This window comes from Ochotona princeps, chromosome 1 (assembly GCF_030435755.1).
Source record: "Ochotona princeps isolate mOchPri1 chromosome 1, mOchPri1.hap1, whole genome shotgun sequence".
In the NCBI taxonomy this organism is placed as follows: Eukaryota; Metazoa; Chordata; class Mammalia; order Lagomorpha; family Ochotonidae; genus Ochotona; species Ochotona princeps.
In genome coordinates this window covers 41,800,630-41,814,214 of record NC_080832.1, presented here as the reverse complement: position 1 = coordinate 41,814,214, position 13,585 = coordinate 41,800,630, and the positions used below count along the sequence as shown (strand labels likewise).

General features: G+C 38.5%; 1 protein-coding gene across 1 annotated transcript in view; it reads right to left on the bottom strand.

Moving 5' to 3' along the window:
- TBC1D32 (TBC1 domain family member 32) overlaps window positions 1-13,585 on the bottom strand; it is a 192,735-nt gene that overhangs the window by 145,187 nt on the left and 33,963 nt on the right. Inside the window, exons 6-9 of the mRNA XM_058669172.1 lie at window positions 11,109-11,187; window positions 10,879-10,982; window positions 10,723-10,784; window positions 10,189-10,333 (exon numbers count right to left, since the gene is read on the bottom strand). Of these exons, the coding sequence (XP_058525155.1) occupies window positions 10,189-10,333; window positions 10,723-10,784; window positions 10,879-10,982; window positions 11,109-11,187 (390 nt within the window). The remainder of the gene's footprint in view (window positions 1-10,188; window positions 10,334-10,722; window positions 10,785-10,878; window positions 10,983-11,108; window positions 11,188-13,585) is intronic.

The window sequence follows — 13,585 nt, the reverse complement described above, 5'->3', positions numbered from 1 at the left end:
ATTATCTAGTGCAGACCAGCAAAGCCCTCTTCTATCCATAACTTGTACCCAATTTTCATGCCATTTTAAAATGACAACCCAAAATCACAATAGAACTCAAGGAAAAGATACAAATGGGAAGGAGAGAATCTCTCTGATCAGAATTCACACTGTACACAGAAACGGAAACTTGCCAAGGTTGAAAGGATCCAAACAGGCAGTATTCTAATTATTTACTGCCAATCATTTTTTTAAAATATTCAAAGTTCCTAAAAAAATTTCATTCTCCACCTTAGACATAAATAAAAATGGGATTAAAATATGCGCATGCATAGTATAATGCAAAACAGGGAAAACTATAAAATCTGTTTAGTGTTTGCTGTGATTATTATTAATATACATAGTTTCTACATTTTAACTAGGAATAACAAAAAAAAAAAAATAGTAAGTATAGTAACTCCTAGAAAAGACTATCAAAACTCTTGGGAAAAGAGATTTTTTCAATTGATTAGGTTTTTTGCTCATTAAGGATTAATCAGAATTTTTAACCACAATGCTTAAAATGTTTTCAAAAACCATTTACGACTTTAGTCAGAGAAACATTTTGGTGTATAATTACTATCTGTCCACATTCTGAAAAGGAATCCTCAGAATTTAGAGAACTAACCAAATAAAACCTTCAGATAAAACTCAGGCAAAAAAAAAGTTTTACCACATGGGGAAATCATTCACATATTATGTATGAATGTTTTGGCATCACAATATTTTAAATAACTTAAACAAGCCGACATGGACAAAAATACAATTATTTAATGTCTTGTCCATAGAGATACAAAGGGTTTAGAGGATGTGATGAATTTGCACTCACAGTAGTCGCTCTCAGATACCTGATTTTTAAAGACTTTCTATTGGTTAGTTTTTCAGGAATGATCTGTCCCCATTCTTTCAGGAAATTTTATTGTGGCAATAAAATATGTGTAGAAAAAAATTAACTTCAAGTCATTAGTACAGTAATTCAATTTTGAAAAAAAAATTAAATAGATGAGAATCATCAACATAAACCAAAGCCTTAGAAGTTATTATTGCTATGCTGTTTAATTTAAAAAACTTGATTTTATTGATACACTTACAGATTTTGCTAAGTTTCTTCAATAACAGTATAGCTGAATAATCAATAGAAAAATAAAAAAGTTTCTGAAATGAGGAAAAGGGGTTTATGCTAAATTAACTAAATTGAGATAACATTTGTCAAAAACAGCTTATAGACCAGGTAAAACAAATCACCAAAGACAGACCTGTGTACTGTTTAGACAATTATCATATAATTTAAATAACAAAGGGTCAAAAAAGAAGCCATCAGCTCGGTAATATCCAAGCCATGCTGAGTACTGAATGAATACACTGCCACTTTGCTATGACACAGCAAAATGAGCATCGTGACACTGGCTTTGTGGCACAGCAAGTTAAGATACCACCTGCAATGATATCCACTTCACATCCTTAATCCTGCAAGTACTCCTGAGAACAGAACGGAAAAGGGCCCAACCACTTGAGACCTGATACCCATGTGGATGAACTGAATACACCTTTGGCTGGCCTAGCCCTGGAAGTTGTGACCACTTAGGAAGTGAACCAGCAGATGGAAGATATTTCTCTCTCTGTATCTATTTCAAATAAATAAATCTTTAAAAAAAAAATGAACACTAAACCCTCCTGTCCCACCATGTCTATTTTAAAATTTGGAAAGTTTTAGCAAATTTAGACTTTGTAAGCATAGGTCAACTAGATTTCAAATTAACTGTCATTTAAAATCCTATTCTTGATGTGCCTCATTAAATAATCTCAGACAACATTACTTCTCCATGTTTCAAACATTACAACTTAAAAAATTGAATATTATCATCTACCTCACAGATCTTTATAAAATTAAATGTAGGGACTCGCAAGATGGCCAACATAGGAGGATGGTTGTGAGGCAGCTCACAGACAGAGAGGGATAGAACGCGACAAAACGTAAGTGGGGCAGCATAGAGCTGCAGGGAGAGGAGCGTGAAGTTCCCTGGACAGTGTGGAGCCAAAAAAATCCACACAACTCAGAAGAGCAACCAGGAAAAAAACAAAACAAAATAAAACAAAAGGCAGGGAAGACGGCGCTCTGCTCCAAACGTGCCGCCAGGAGCCGCAGCCGCAGCTGCAGGAGACGCAGGAGCCACAGAAACCGCCAGCGGACGCTGCACCTACCACAGATGCTGCACCCGCAGAACCCGCTGCACCCACTGCACCCGCCAGGAGCCGCACCCACGGCGTAGGTCCTCGCCAGCGGCATAGGCGAACTGCAGGAACCTGAGATTTGAGTGAGCTGGGTAGGGGTGGCAGTGGGTCGAGGCTCCCAGAGTTAACCCTCCAGGAGCATGCACAGAGGCTGAACATCCTTGGTGCTCATCTCCCCACCCCTCCACCCCGGAGATTCCAGCATCTGGGGACACAGGACAAGTGCCTTGAAACTGCCAAAACTGTGTCTTGGAGGTGACACACAGCGGTCCTGTGTGCTGAGGAGAAGGACAGAAGGCGCACTGAATGCTTCCCCGTGCCTTGCGGACTGGCACATAGCTGGGTGGTACTGACCCACAGGAACCCGCGCATGCCTCTGGGCTGGGCGGTCCCTTGTGAGTGCTGGGGTGGGCGGTCCCCTGCGAGCGCTGGGGTGGGCAGTCCTGCGCTGCTGGGGTGGGTGGACCTGTGCAGGAGGCGCTTCCAGAGAGCACCTGGAACACCCAATGCCCTACAGTCCCGTGCTTGGGAGACATACCAGGAGGGCACTGTGGACCCGCGTGCAGCAGGTGTTCGCAGAGAGCACCTGGAACCTCCACGCTCTACAGTCCCTGGCATTGTGGACACACCAAGAAAGCACCTAGAATCCTCCTTGCCCTGTGATCGCACAGGGGGCGCGCACAGAGGGTGCCTTCATTCCCCCACACCCTGTGGTCGCATATGTGTAGGGGACGAGCTGAGAGTGCGCTTTGAATCCACTGGGCCTTGGAAGTGGCGCCCTGAAGTCTAGTGTACGACAGACACACCAAAAGTGCCTTGAAAATTCCCGCACCCTGCTACTCCACGCCTGCAGGCTCCGATCTCTGCAGGATAGCGCTTGGAGACCCCTCAGCATGCTGGTGCCTAGGTCTCTCAAAAAGAAACACTAACACAATGGGAAGAAATACCAGAAAAGGTAATGATCCAGATGAGAGAGCCAACACCCTATCAATAAAGGATCAAAGGCCAATATCTATTTCGGAGATGCAAGATGAAGACATGGAAGATCTACCAGACAAGGAATTCAAAAAAATAATGTTAAAATCTGTCAGAGACAATGAGAAGAATTGGGAGGACTTCAAGGAATTCAAGAACCACATAGCCTCAGAAATACAACAAATGAAAAGTAAAATCCTTGACTTAGAGCACAAAATTGAGAGCCTAACCAACAGAATAAATACAGCAGAAGAGAGGATCTCTGAAACGAAAGACACGCAAAATGAACATACCCAGCTCATTAAACAGCTAGAGACAAGTCTGAACAAAGCCAATAAGACCATACAAGAAATGAAAGACAACCTCAGGAAATCGAATATTAGGATTATTGGCCTTCCTGAAGGAGCAGAAAGAGAGTCAGGAATGCAAATGGTGCTCAACGAAATTATACAGGAAAACTTCCAAAACACTTGGAACATGAACCCTGCCCAAATCCAGGACAGTCAGAGGACTCCCAGCAGATATGACCCAAAGCGATCTTCACCCAGACATATGCTGCTCAAGTTCCACTCCAACGAAAACAAAGAAAGAATCCTGAGACAAGTACGAAGCAGAGAAAAGATCACACACTGGGGAAAACCAATCAGAATCACTGCTGATTTCTCTGAAGAGACCTTACAAGCAAGAAGAGAATGGACAAAGATCTTCCAAATCCTGAATCAGAACAACTGTCAACCATGAATAATGTACAAAGCAAAAATCTCTTTCATATTTGAGAACGAAATCAGATACTTCCATAGCAAAGAGAAATTTGAAGAATATGACTGCACAAAACCAGCTCTACAAAATCTCCTTGGAAATGCACTAAATCCAGAAAAAAAGGAGACGAATCATAAGCAAAGATGGCAAACAGGAAGGTCTCCCCACTAAAGTCTACACAAGGAGGGGTAATTACACAGATATCAACACCCACAAAAACACATACGTATGGCAGGCCAAAACTCTTAACACAAATGGCCTAAACTCACCAATCAAAGGCATAGATTAACGGAATGGATCATCAAACAGGACCAAGAATTTGTTGCCTACAAGAGACACAACTAACCAGAAAACACTTCAAGAAGCTGAAAGTAAAGAGGTGCAAAAAGATATATCACGCCAATCGACAAGAAAAAAAGGCTGGGGTAGCTGTAGTAATTTCAGATGATATAGGCTTCAATCTTACAAGCATCAAAAAGGACAGGGAAGGTCATTATATAGTGGTGAAGGGATTGATCCATCAGGAAGTAATTACCATAGTGAACATATATGCACCAAATCCCAACGCGCCTAGCTACGTGAAGCAGTTACTTACAGACTTAAGGGGAGACATAGATATGCACACAATAATTGTGAGTGATCTTAACACTCCGATAGCAACAATAGACACTCCGCTAACAACAATAGACAGATCAACAAAACAAAAACTCAACAAAGAAACAACAGAGTTCATACAAACAATAGAACAACTGGATTTGGTAGACATTTATAGAAGTTTTTACCCTAAGGCCACAGATTATACATTTTTTCAGCAGTGCATGGCACCTTCTCCAGGATCGACCACATGATAGGACACAAAGTAAATCTAAATAACTTCAAAAAGATAGGAACCATACCATGTACCCTCTCAGACCACCATGGAATGAAATTGCAAATCAGCAATTCAAAATGCTCCAGGAAATACAGAAACTCTTGGAGGCTGAACAATATGCTATTAAACGAACAACGGATCAGAGAAGAAATTAAAGATGAGATCAAAAAATTTATGGAAACCAATGAAAACTTTGACACAACATTCCAAAATTTGTGGGACACTGCCAAAGCAGTGCTATGGGGTAAACTCATCGCAATTGGAGCTCATGTCAAGGCCCAAGAGAGGCGCCAAATACAGGAACTAAACACACACCTCCAGGAATTGGAAAAACAACAGCAGAAGAGCCCCCCACACAATAGGAAACAAGAAATCATTAAAACAAGGGAGGAAATTACTCAGATAGAAATAAAAAAAAAAAAACCATACACAAAATCAATGAATCAAAAAGCTGGTTTTTTGAGAAGATAAACAAAATAGACACCCCGCTGACCCGACTGACAAAGAAAAAACAAGAGAAAGCAAGAATTAACAGCATCAAAGATGAAAAAGGCAACATAACAACAGACATTACAACCATTAAGGACATAATTAGAAATTACTACAAAGCACTGTACTCCAATAAATCAGAAGACCACCGAGAAATGGAAAAGTTCTTAGACTCACACAACCTGCCAAAACTTAGCCCAGAGGCAACAAACGACCTGAACAAACCCATAACTGAAGCAGAGACTGAATCAGTGATTAAAGATCTCCCAACAAAGAAAAGCCCAGGCCCAGATGGCTTCACTACAGAATTCTACAAAACATTCTGAACAGAACTGACCCCAATCCTCTACAAACTCTTCAAAACAACTGAAAAGGAAGCAACTCTTCCAAACCCATTCTATGAAGCCAACATTACCTTAATCCCAAAACCAGACAGAGAACCAACAGAGAAGGAAAACTACAGACCTATCTCTTTGATGAACATTGATGCTAAGATTCTCAACAAAATCCTAGCCAATACAATTCAAAAACACATCAGACAGATCATTCATCCGGATCAAGTAGGATTCATCCCTGGAATGCAGGGATGGTTCAACATAAGGAAATCCATAAATGTGATACACCACATCCAAAAACTGAAAAACAAGCATCACATGATAGTATCAATAGATGCAGAAAAAGCTTTCGACAAAATCCAACACCACTTCCTGCTAAAAACCCTAACCAAAGTAGGCATAGATGGAAAAATCCACAACATAATCAAAGCAATAAATGAAAAACCCAACGCCAGCATCATACTGAATGGAGGAAAACTGGAACCCTTCCCACTGAGATCTGGAACAAGACAGGGATGTCCACTTTCTCCACTACTATTCAACATAGTCCTAGAGGTACTCGCTGAGGCCATAAGACAAGAAAAAGAAATCAGAGGAATCCAAATGGGAAACGAAGAAGTCAAACTCTCACTATATGCAGATGATATGATTCTTTATGTAGAAGAGCCAAGAGACTCAATACAGAGACTGCTAGAACTTGTACGAGAGTTTGGTAGAGTGGCAGGGTACAAAATTAATGAACAAAAATCAACAGCCATAGTGTATGCGAACAGACCCAAGATGGAAAAAGATTTAACCAGCAAGATACTATTCAAAATAACAGAGAAAAGCATGAAGCATCCGGGAATAAATCTAACCAAAAATGTAGGAGACCTATTTGAAGAAAACTACAAACTACTTAAAAAAGAAATTGAACAAGACCTCAAAAGATGGAGTAACATCCCATGCTCCTGGATAGGTAAAATCAATATCATTAAAATGTCTATACTGCCAAAAGCAATATATACATTCAACGCAATCCCAATCAAATTGCCAAAAACATTCCTCATGGAACTGGAAACAATGATTCAAAAGTTCATCTGGAAACACAAGAAACCACGAATAGCTAGAACCATCCTGAAGAACAGGAAGTTAGCAGGGGGAATCACAGTTCCAGACCTCTGGACATACTATAGGGCAGTGGTTATCAAAACAGCCTGGTACTGGCACAAAGATAGAGAGGAAGATCAATGGAGCAGAATAGAAACACCAGACAGGAACCCACACAGATACAGCCAAATAATCTTTGACAAAAACACAAATGACAATCCAGGCAAATGGGAAGGTCTGTTCAATAAATGCTGTTGGGACAACTGGTTGATAGCCTGCAGAAACAAAAAAATAGATCCACATCTCTCACCATACACTAAGATCAGATCTAAATGGATAACAGATCTAAACCTACATCCAGAAACCTTCAAACTTTTGGAAGAAAATGTTGGAAATACTCTACAAGATCTAGGGGTAGGTCCCGACTTCCTAAAAAGGACACCAAAGGCAATAGCAATCAAGACCAGAATAAACAAATGGGACCTCATCAAACTAAGAAGCTTCTGCACAGCAAGGGAAACAATCAACAAAGTAAAAAAGCAACCCACAGAATGGGAGAAGATCTTTGCGCACTACATAGGTGATAGAGGGCTAATGTCCAGAATATACAAAGAGCTACAAAACAACCAAAATGTCAAAACAAACAAGCCACTCAAGAAATGGGCACGGGAAATGGGCAAACACTTCACAAAGGAACAAACCCAAATGGCAAATAAACATATGAAAAAATGCTCAAGTTCCCTGGCAATAAGGGAAATCCAAATTAAAACATCAATGAGGTACCACCTAACACCACTAAGATCGGCCCACATGAATAAAAGCACCAACAACACTTGTTGGCGAGGCTGCGGGAAAAGGGAACCCTACTCCACTGCTGGTGGGGATGCAGGCTGGTACAGCCTCTATGGAAATCAGTATGGAAAACATTCAAACAACTCAAATTCAACATACCGTATGATCCAGCAATAGCACTCCTAGGAATATATCCAGAACACTTGTTTTATGAGAAACCAACATGCACTCCTATGCTCATAGCAGCACAATCAGTAATTGCAAAAACATGGAAGCAGCCAAAATGCCCATCAGCAGAGGATTGGATAAGAAAGCTATGGTTCATCTACTCCATGGAATACTACTCAGCTAGTAAAAAGAAAACAAAATGCAGTTCTTTGTGGCCAAATGGGCCAAACTGGAAACCATAATGCTAAGGGAAATGAGCCAATCCCAAAAGGTTAAATGCCACATGTTTGCCTTAATTTAAGATGATATGATGTTATGTATAACATGTTCTGTTATGAATGCTATATGTTGTGTATAAACTAAAATTGAAATGTCAATGAGGTGGTCACAGAAAGTGGTTAAGAACTCGCATTTATTTTTAACATATTGGCTACTCATTACTATGTCAATTAATTCCATAATGATGTAAAATTTTACTGATGGTATGTTGGAGCTTTTAATTGATCGGGATGATACTCTGCTGGCCCTGTCTTCAAACCAGAGAGGGTATACCTAAGAAGCCATTTAACTTGACTGGACAATAAGATGCTGGACTCTATGTTTGGTATATGCTTGCAATGAGGGAATTTCAACTGAACTTGAACTATGGTTATGAACAAGGTGGAGGAATCCACCATGGTGGGAGGGTTTGGGGAGGGATGGGGAGAATCCCAGTACCTATGAAACTGTGAGACATAATAGATGTAATTAATGAATAAAAAAAAGTGTGCAAAATGAGCAGAGCCACATTAAACATTAGTAAAATGAAAAAAACAAAAACAAAAAAAGGAAAATTTCCCTAATCTGGAGAAAGAATTGGGAAACAAGTTTCAGGAGGGGCACAGAACTCCCAACAGGCTTGATCAAAAGTGATCTTCACCACAACATATAATCTTCAAGCTTTCCTCAATTGAACATAAGGAAAAAATCCTTAAATGTGCATGGGAAAAAAATCAATTGACATATAAAGGAATGCCAATCAAGCTCACAGGAGACCTCTCACAGGAAACTCTACAGGCAAGAAGAGAATGGAGTGACATATTCCAGATTCTAAAAGAAAAAAATTGTCGGCCTAGGATAACATATTCAGCAAAACTTTCTTTTGTCTTTGAAACTGAAGTAAAATTCTTCCACAGTAAAGAAAAGCTAAAAGAATTTGCCTCTTCCAAACCTGCCCTACAAATGATACTTCAGGATATTCTCTTGACAGAGAAGAGGAATAGCACCTACCAAAACCAAAGGCAAATGTGAAGAACATCCCAGTAAAATGACAACAGAAGACTAAACCAATCAACAACCCATTCCTAAAATCACAGGGCCAAAGAAACACGCATACATGTTAAACTCTGAATGTAAATGTCTTAAGCTCAATCAAACGCCATAGATTAGTACACTGGATTAAAAAACAAAACCCATCTGCTTATTGGCTGGAGGAGACACACTTCAACAAAGATCAGTGGAAACTATGTCACATGGGTTTTGTTGTTTTCTGTTGTTTTCATCTCTTCAAAACACTTCCTTCGAATTAAATCATTCAATGACTCATAGATCATGCAGTGGCATCATTTTCTTCAAGAAGGTTCTTGATTTTCATTTCTTCAGCTACACGTTAGTCATTTAGTAGCATGTTATTTAACTTCTTGATGTTGTTAATTTCTTTTTTCTCCCTGATGTTGATCTTGTTTTGTGGCTGTTCATTTAAGGGGATGTATAGTAGCTGTGTAATGGAGACTGTAATATCTAGTAACATGTCATTTAACTTCAGGCATTGTAAATTTCTATTTTTATTTTTATTGTTGATTTTGTATCATGACTTTTCATTTAAGGGGATGTACAGTAGTTGTGTGTAATGGAGACTGTCATATCTAGTAACATGTCAATTAACTTCATGGCATTGTAAATTTCTTTTCTTTCTATTGTTGATTTTGAATCATGACTTTTCATTTAAGGAGATGTACAGTAGCTATGAAATGGAGACTAACATCTAGATGTGAGGATGTAGTGTGGTATGCATTTCTACTTCCAGACAAAGATGGACTTACAATGAAACTGTTTACTATATCTTGACAATAGGATTCTGGACTCTCTGCCATTGTCTATGCCCGCAATGATGGACATAAGACTGAGTATGAAGAACTATATGTTAGTAATGATATAGAGGAACTGGGGGGGGGGGTAGGGAATCGGGGAGGGGATAAGGGAATATGAAACTGTATTATAAAATAATAACAACAATAATAAAATGTATTAAAAAAATATCACCAATCGTAATTGCGTAAAATTAAAATCAATTCTCTTGTACTGGAAAAAAAATTAAATGTAAAAGCAATTAAACTCTAAGCACACAGAAAATACTAAAACATCAGCTATTCTTCAGAATGATATAGCAATGCACAGGAGAGTATAAAAATATTTCCTTACCATCCACTTTTTGAACCACACAGCTTTGGTGTCAACCAATGCAAAAAAGTAGATTGGATCTAAAACCTTCTGTGAAATAAGATGGCTTTGATCATGTTTAACTGATAGCAAAGACAAAGTACTCTCCACAATTTCTTCCATATACCTGAATGTTTGAGAAATAAGTGATTTTAGAGAAATGACAAATGTTATGATCACTAGGGCCAGTGATACTCTGATTATTTGATAAAGTAATATTCAATATATGGGAACAAATTTTCGTTTCAGTAAGCAATAGCAGTTTGATTTACATCCAATTTTTATGCTTCAAAAGCTGATACTGTTTGTATTTCAACAGTGGCTCATTCACAGACATACTTACATCTGTCATAAAAATTTTAGAAGTAAAAGAAAAAGCTTAAACAACATTTAAGACACTTATACAAAGCAGCAAAGACAAACAAAAACTGTTAAAACTGTCTTTATTCCCTGTTTCTAAAATGCACATGGGGCAGTAAGGTTAGGTTTTCTTTCAGCATTAGTCAAGTGACTTACTTCTCTGGGTGACGTATCCAGAAAGATGGAACCTCTCTCTGATATTCATTTAGAAGACGAACCTGCAAGGCAGTATACAACATTCCTCAAAAATTAAAATTCTTAACTACAAAACTACTTCAATAAAAATAAAAGCACATTTTAACAAATGCATACCTTTTTAAGTAAGCGGATCACATTGGGATTAGTTATATCCACACCAGCTGAAAGACTAGGAATATGATTTTCTCTAGAAAGAAAATACATTTCCAAATATTTGGCTGAAAAAAAGCAAAAATATAAAACCATTATACCATTCATTTACATCCTTTTTGCAAAGTAACCTATCCATTTTTCTTAATTAAATGTAAAAAAGAAAAAAACACTAAAATGATTTAATAACATACCTAAGCTTGTATAAATCTCCTTGGTCATATGTAAAGGTGAAAGAGTAAATGTCTGTGCATAGAATTTTAAAATACGGTCCTAGAGAAATGAAACAAAAATATGCATCTAATATTCTTACAACAAGACGGAAACACTTTTCACATAATAACTCAGAAATAAACACAAAGTAGAAACACACCTAATGTACTTAAAAAGTATATATTAGAATGTTCGGCGTAGCAGCCAAGACACCCATTAAGACACTCACAGCCTTCATCAGTCTCTGGGTTCACAACCAAGACAGAAGTGAGTGAGATCCTGCCTCCTTTCTGAAAGTATTAGATGGAGTTTCTGGCTTCCGCCTGTGGCCTGGTTCAGCTCCAGCAAATGCTGTGAGTACATTGGGCTGAACCAGTAGATGGGAGTTCTGTCTGCACCTTGTTGCCTCTGTGTTTGCCCCTCAAATCAATGAAAATCCAAGAAAATACACTAAAAGTCAAATCTTGATTTAGTCAAGCAAACATTAAACTGACAGAAGCTAATAGTAAATTTAATCATATAAATATATTTCTGCAAAAGCTAGTAAGCTTATGTTCTGGTGTAATAAGACATAAAGGACGTGAGGTCTAAAAGAGAATAATGTAGAAGTACAAATAAGAACAAATTAGGCAATAATAACAAAAAAAACACTTCTTAATACAACATCTGTTTTATTTGCTGTTGTTGTTGTTATTTGCTTACATGGATAGTTTCAGTAATTTATTAGGATTCTTTCTATTGTTTTATCTATTCCCAGGAAAAACATTATGGAACATTTCAAGATTTTGTACTTTTTTTACTATAAAAATGTATTAATTTATCTGAAAAGCAGAGTGCTAAACAGTGAGGAAGAGACAAAGAGAAGCAGCTCTTCTATTGGCTAGTTCACTCCCCAGTAAACGCAACAGCCCAGGCTAGGCAGGGTGTAAAACTAGAAGCCAGAGATAACACCTAGGTCTCCCACGTGTGGCAGGAATCCAAGCTCTCAGGTCACCATCAACTGCCTTCCAGGCACAACAGCAAGAAGCTAGTGTGTGCAGCAGCCGGATCTCAAACTGGCAATCCAACAGAGGAGGCAGGTATCCCGGGCCACAGCTTAACCTGCTATGCTATAGCATCTCCTCCAAGATTAACCATTTATTAAATGTAAAGTAAAATGACACAAAGGATGTAGTTAGAATAGTGACTGCAACTAATAGGTACTTAAAAATAATACCTGCTATGGTCATTTAATTATACCAGCTTTAAAAATATAATGCTACTAAGGAAAACAGTGAAATCAAACTTTTCATTACATGAAAGTGAAGTTTCTTCAAATTTCTAATCTAGAGGAGACAATATGAATATGACTGTCACAGTTTTCAACCTGCATGGGCTTCACTCCATCACATGTAAGAATACTGCAAACCAGAGCCACAGAAACACAAAAAGAATTTGGATCAAGCACAACAATGAAATGAAAAGAATATCATTTCTTGTTTTCTATTCCAAAATGACAGACTGTCTCACATTTTTCCTCTATAACAACAGCTTTCTATTTTATTAATTTAAGTAATGAAACACATCTTTGCTACATACTCTATCAAGGCTAACAAATGCAAAATATACACATTAGGAGCTTTTCTATATTTGTAAGCATAATTTCCGAAGTAAAGCAAATTTAGCCTCTCTTCTGTCTGATTTAAAAGGATAAGAAATGCAGGGAAATTTACAACTGCACTTCATATTAAAGAGCCCTAAAATGCTAAAAACAATCAGAAAATACTTTCCGCGCCACCCCCCCCCCAGGAGTTCTTGGGTTGCAGAGTTTTTACAGAATTTATCTCACCCTTGGGTGTTCAAAAGTTTGAACTGCATCCAAGTTTTATGTATACGTCTTTTTTCCTTTTAAAAGGGAAAAAACTTGTATTTCCCAAATCATTTGTTACCAGTAGCATCACATCTTAACTGACAGTACAATGTTCTTTTAAGTTAACAGACATATTATCTATTGATTCTACCAGAATGTCAGTTCTTTGAGGGCAAACACTATCGTCTTTTTCAGAGTGTATTCCCAGAGAATCAAGATGGCAGATTAGGATAAGGACATGTTTAAATGGACTGAGAAACATTTAATCAGCATGAAGCAGAGAGGACATATTCCAGGAAACAGGAGAGGACAGAACAACAGCAGAGGGGTACCTGGAGACTGACAGACACAGGAAAGCAGCGGACACAACGGTGTGGTGTTGCAGTGACTGATAGTCCAGCAGCATTCAGCTAACAGCGATCTGAACTCCACCAGCAGCCAGAACTCCACCAGCAACCAGGTGGGAAGGGACTTTCACTGGGAGCTCAGGAGGTGAACCCAGACAAAGAATTGTCCGTCCTGCTGGTCTGTTTGATTTGACCAGGAGCAAGAGACAGAGCAGAAGATCCCAGACAGGCAGTGTGAGAACAGTGTGGATTTCACAGCCCA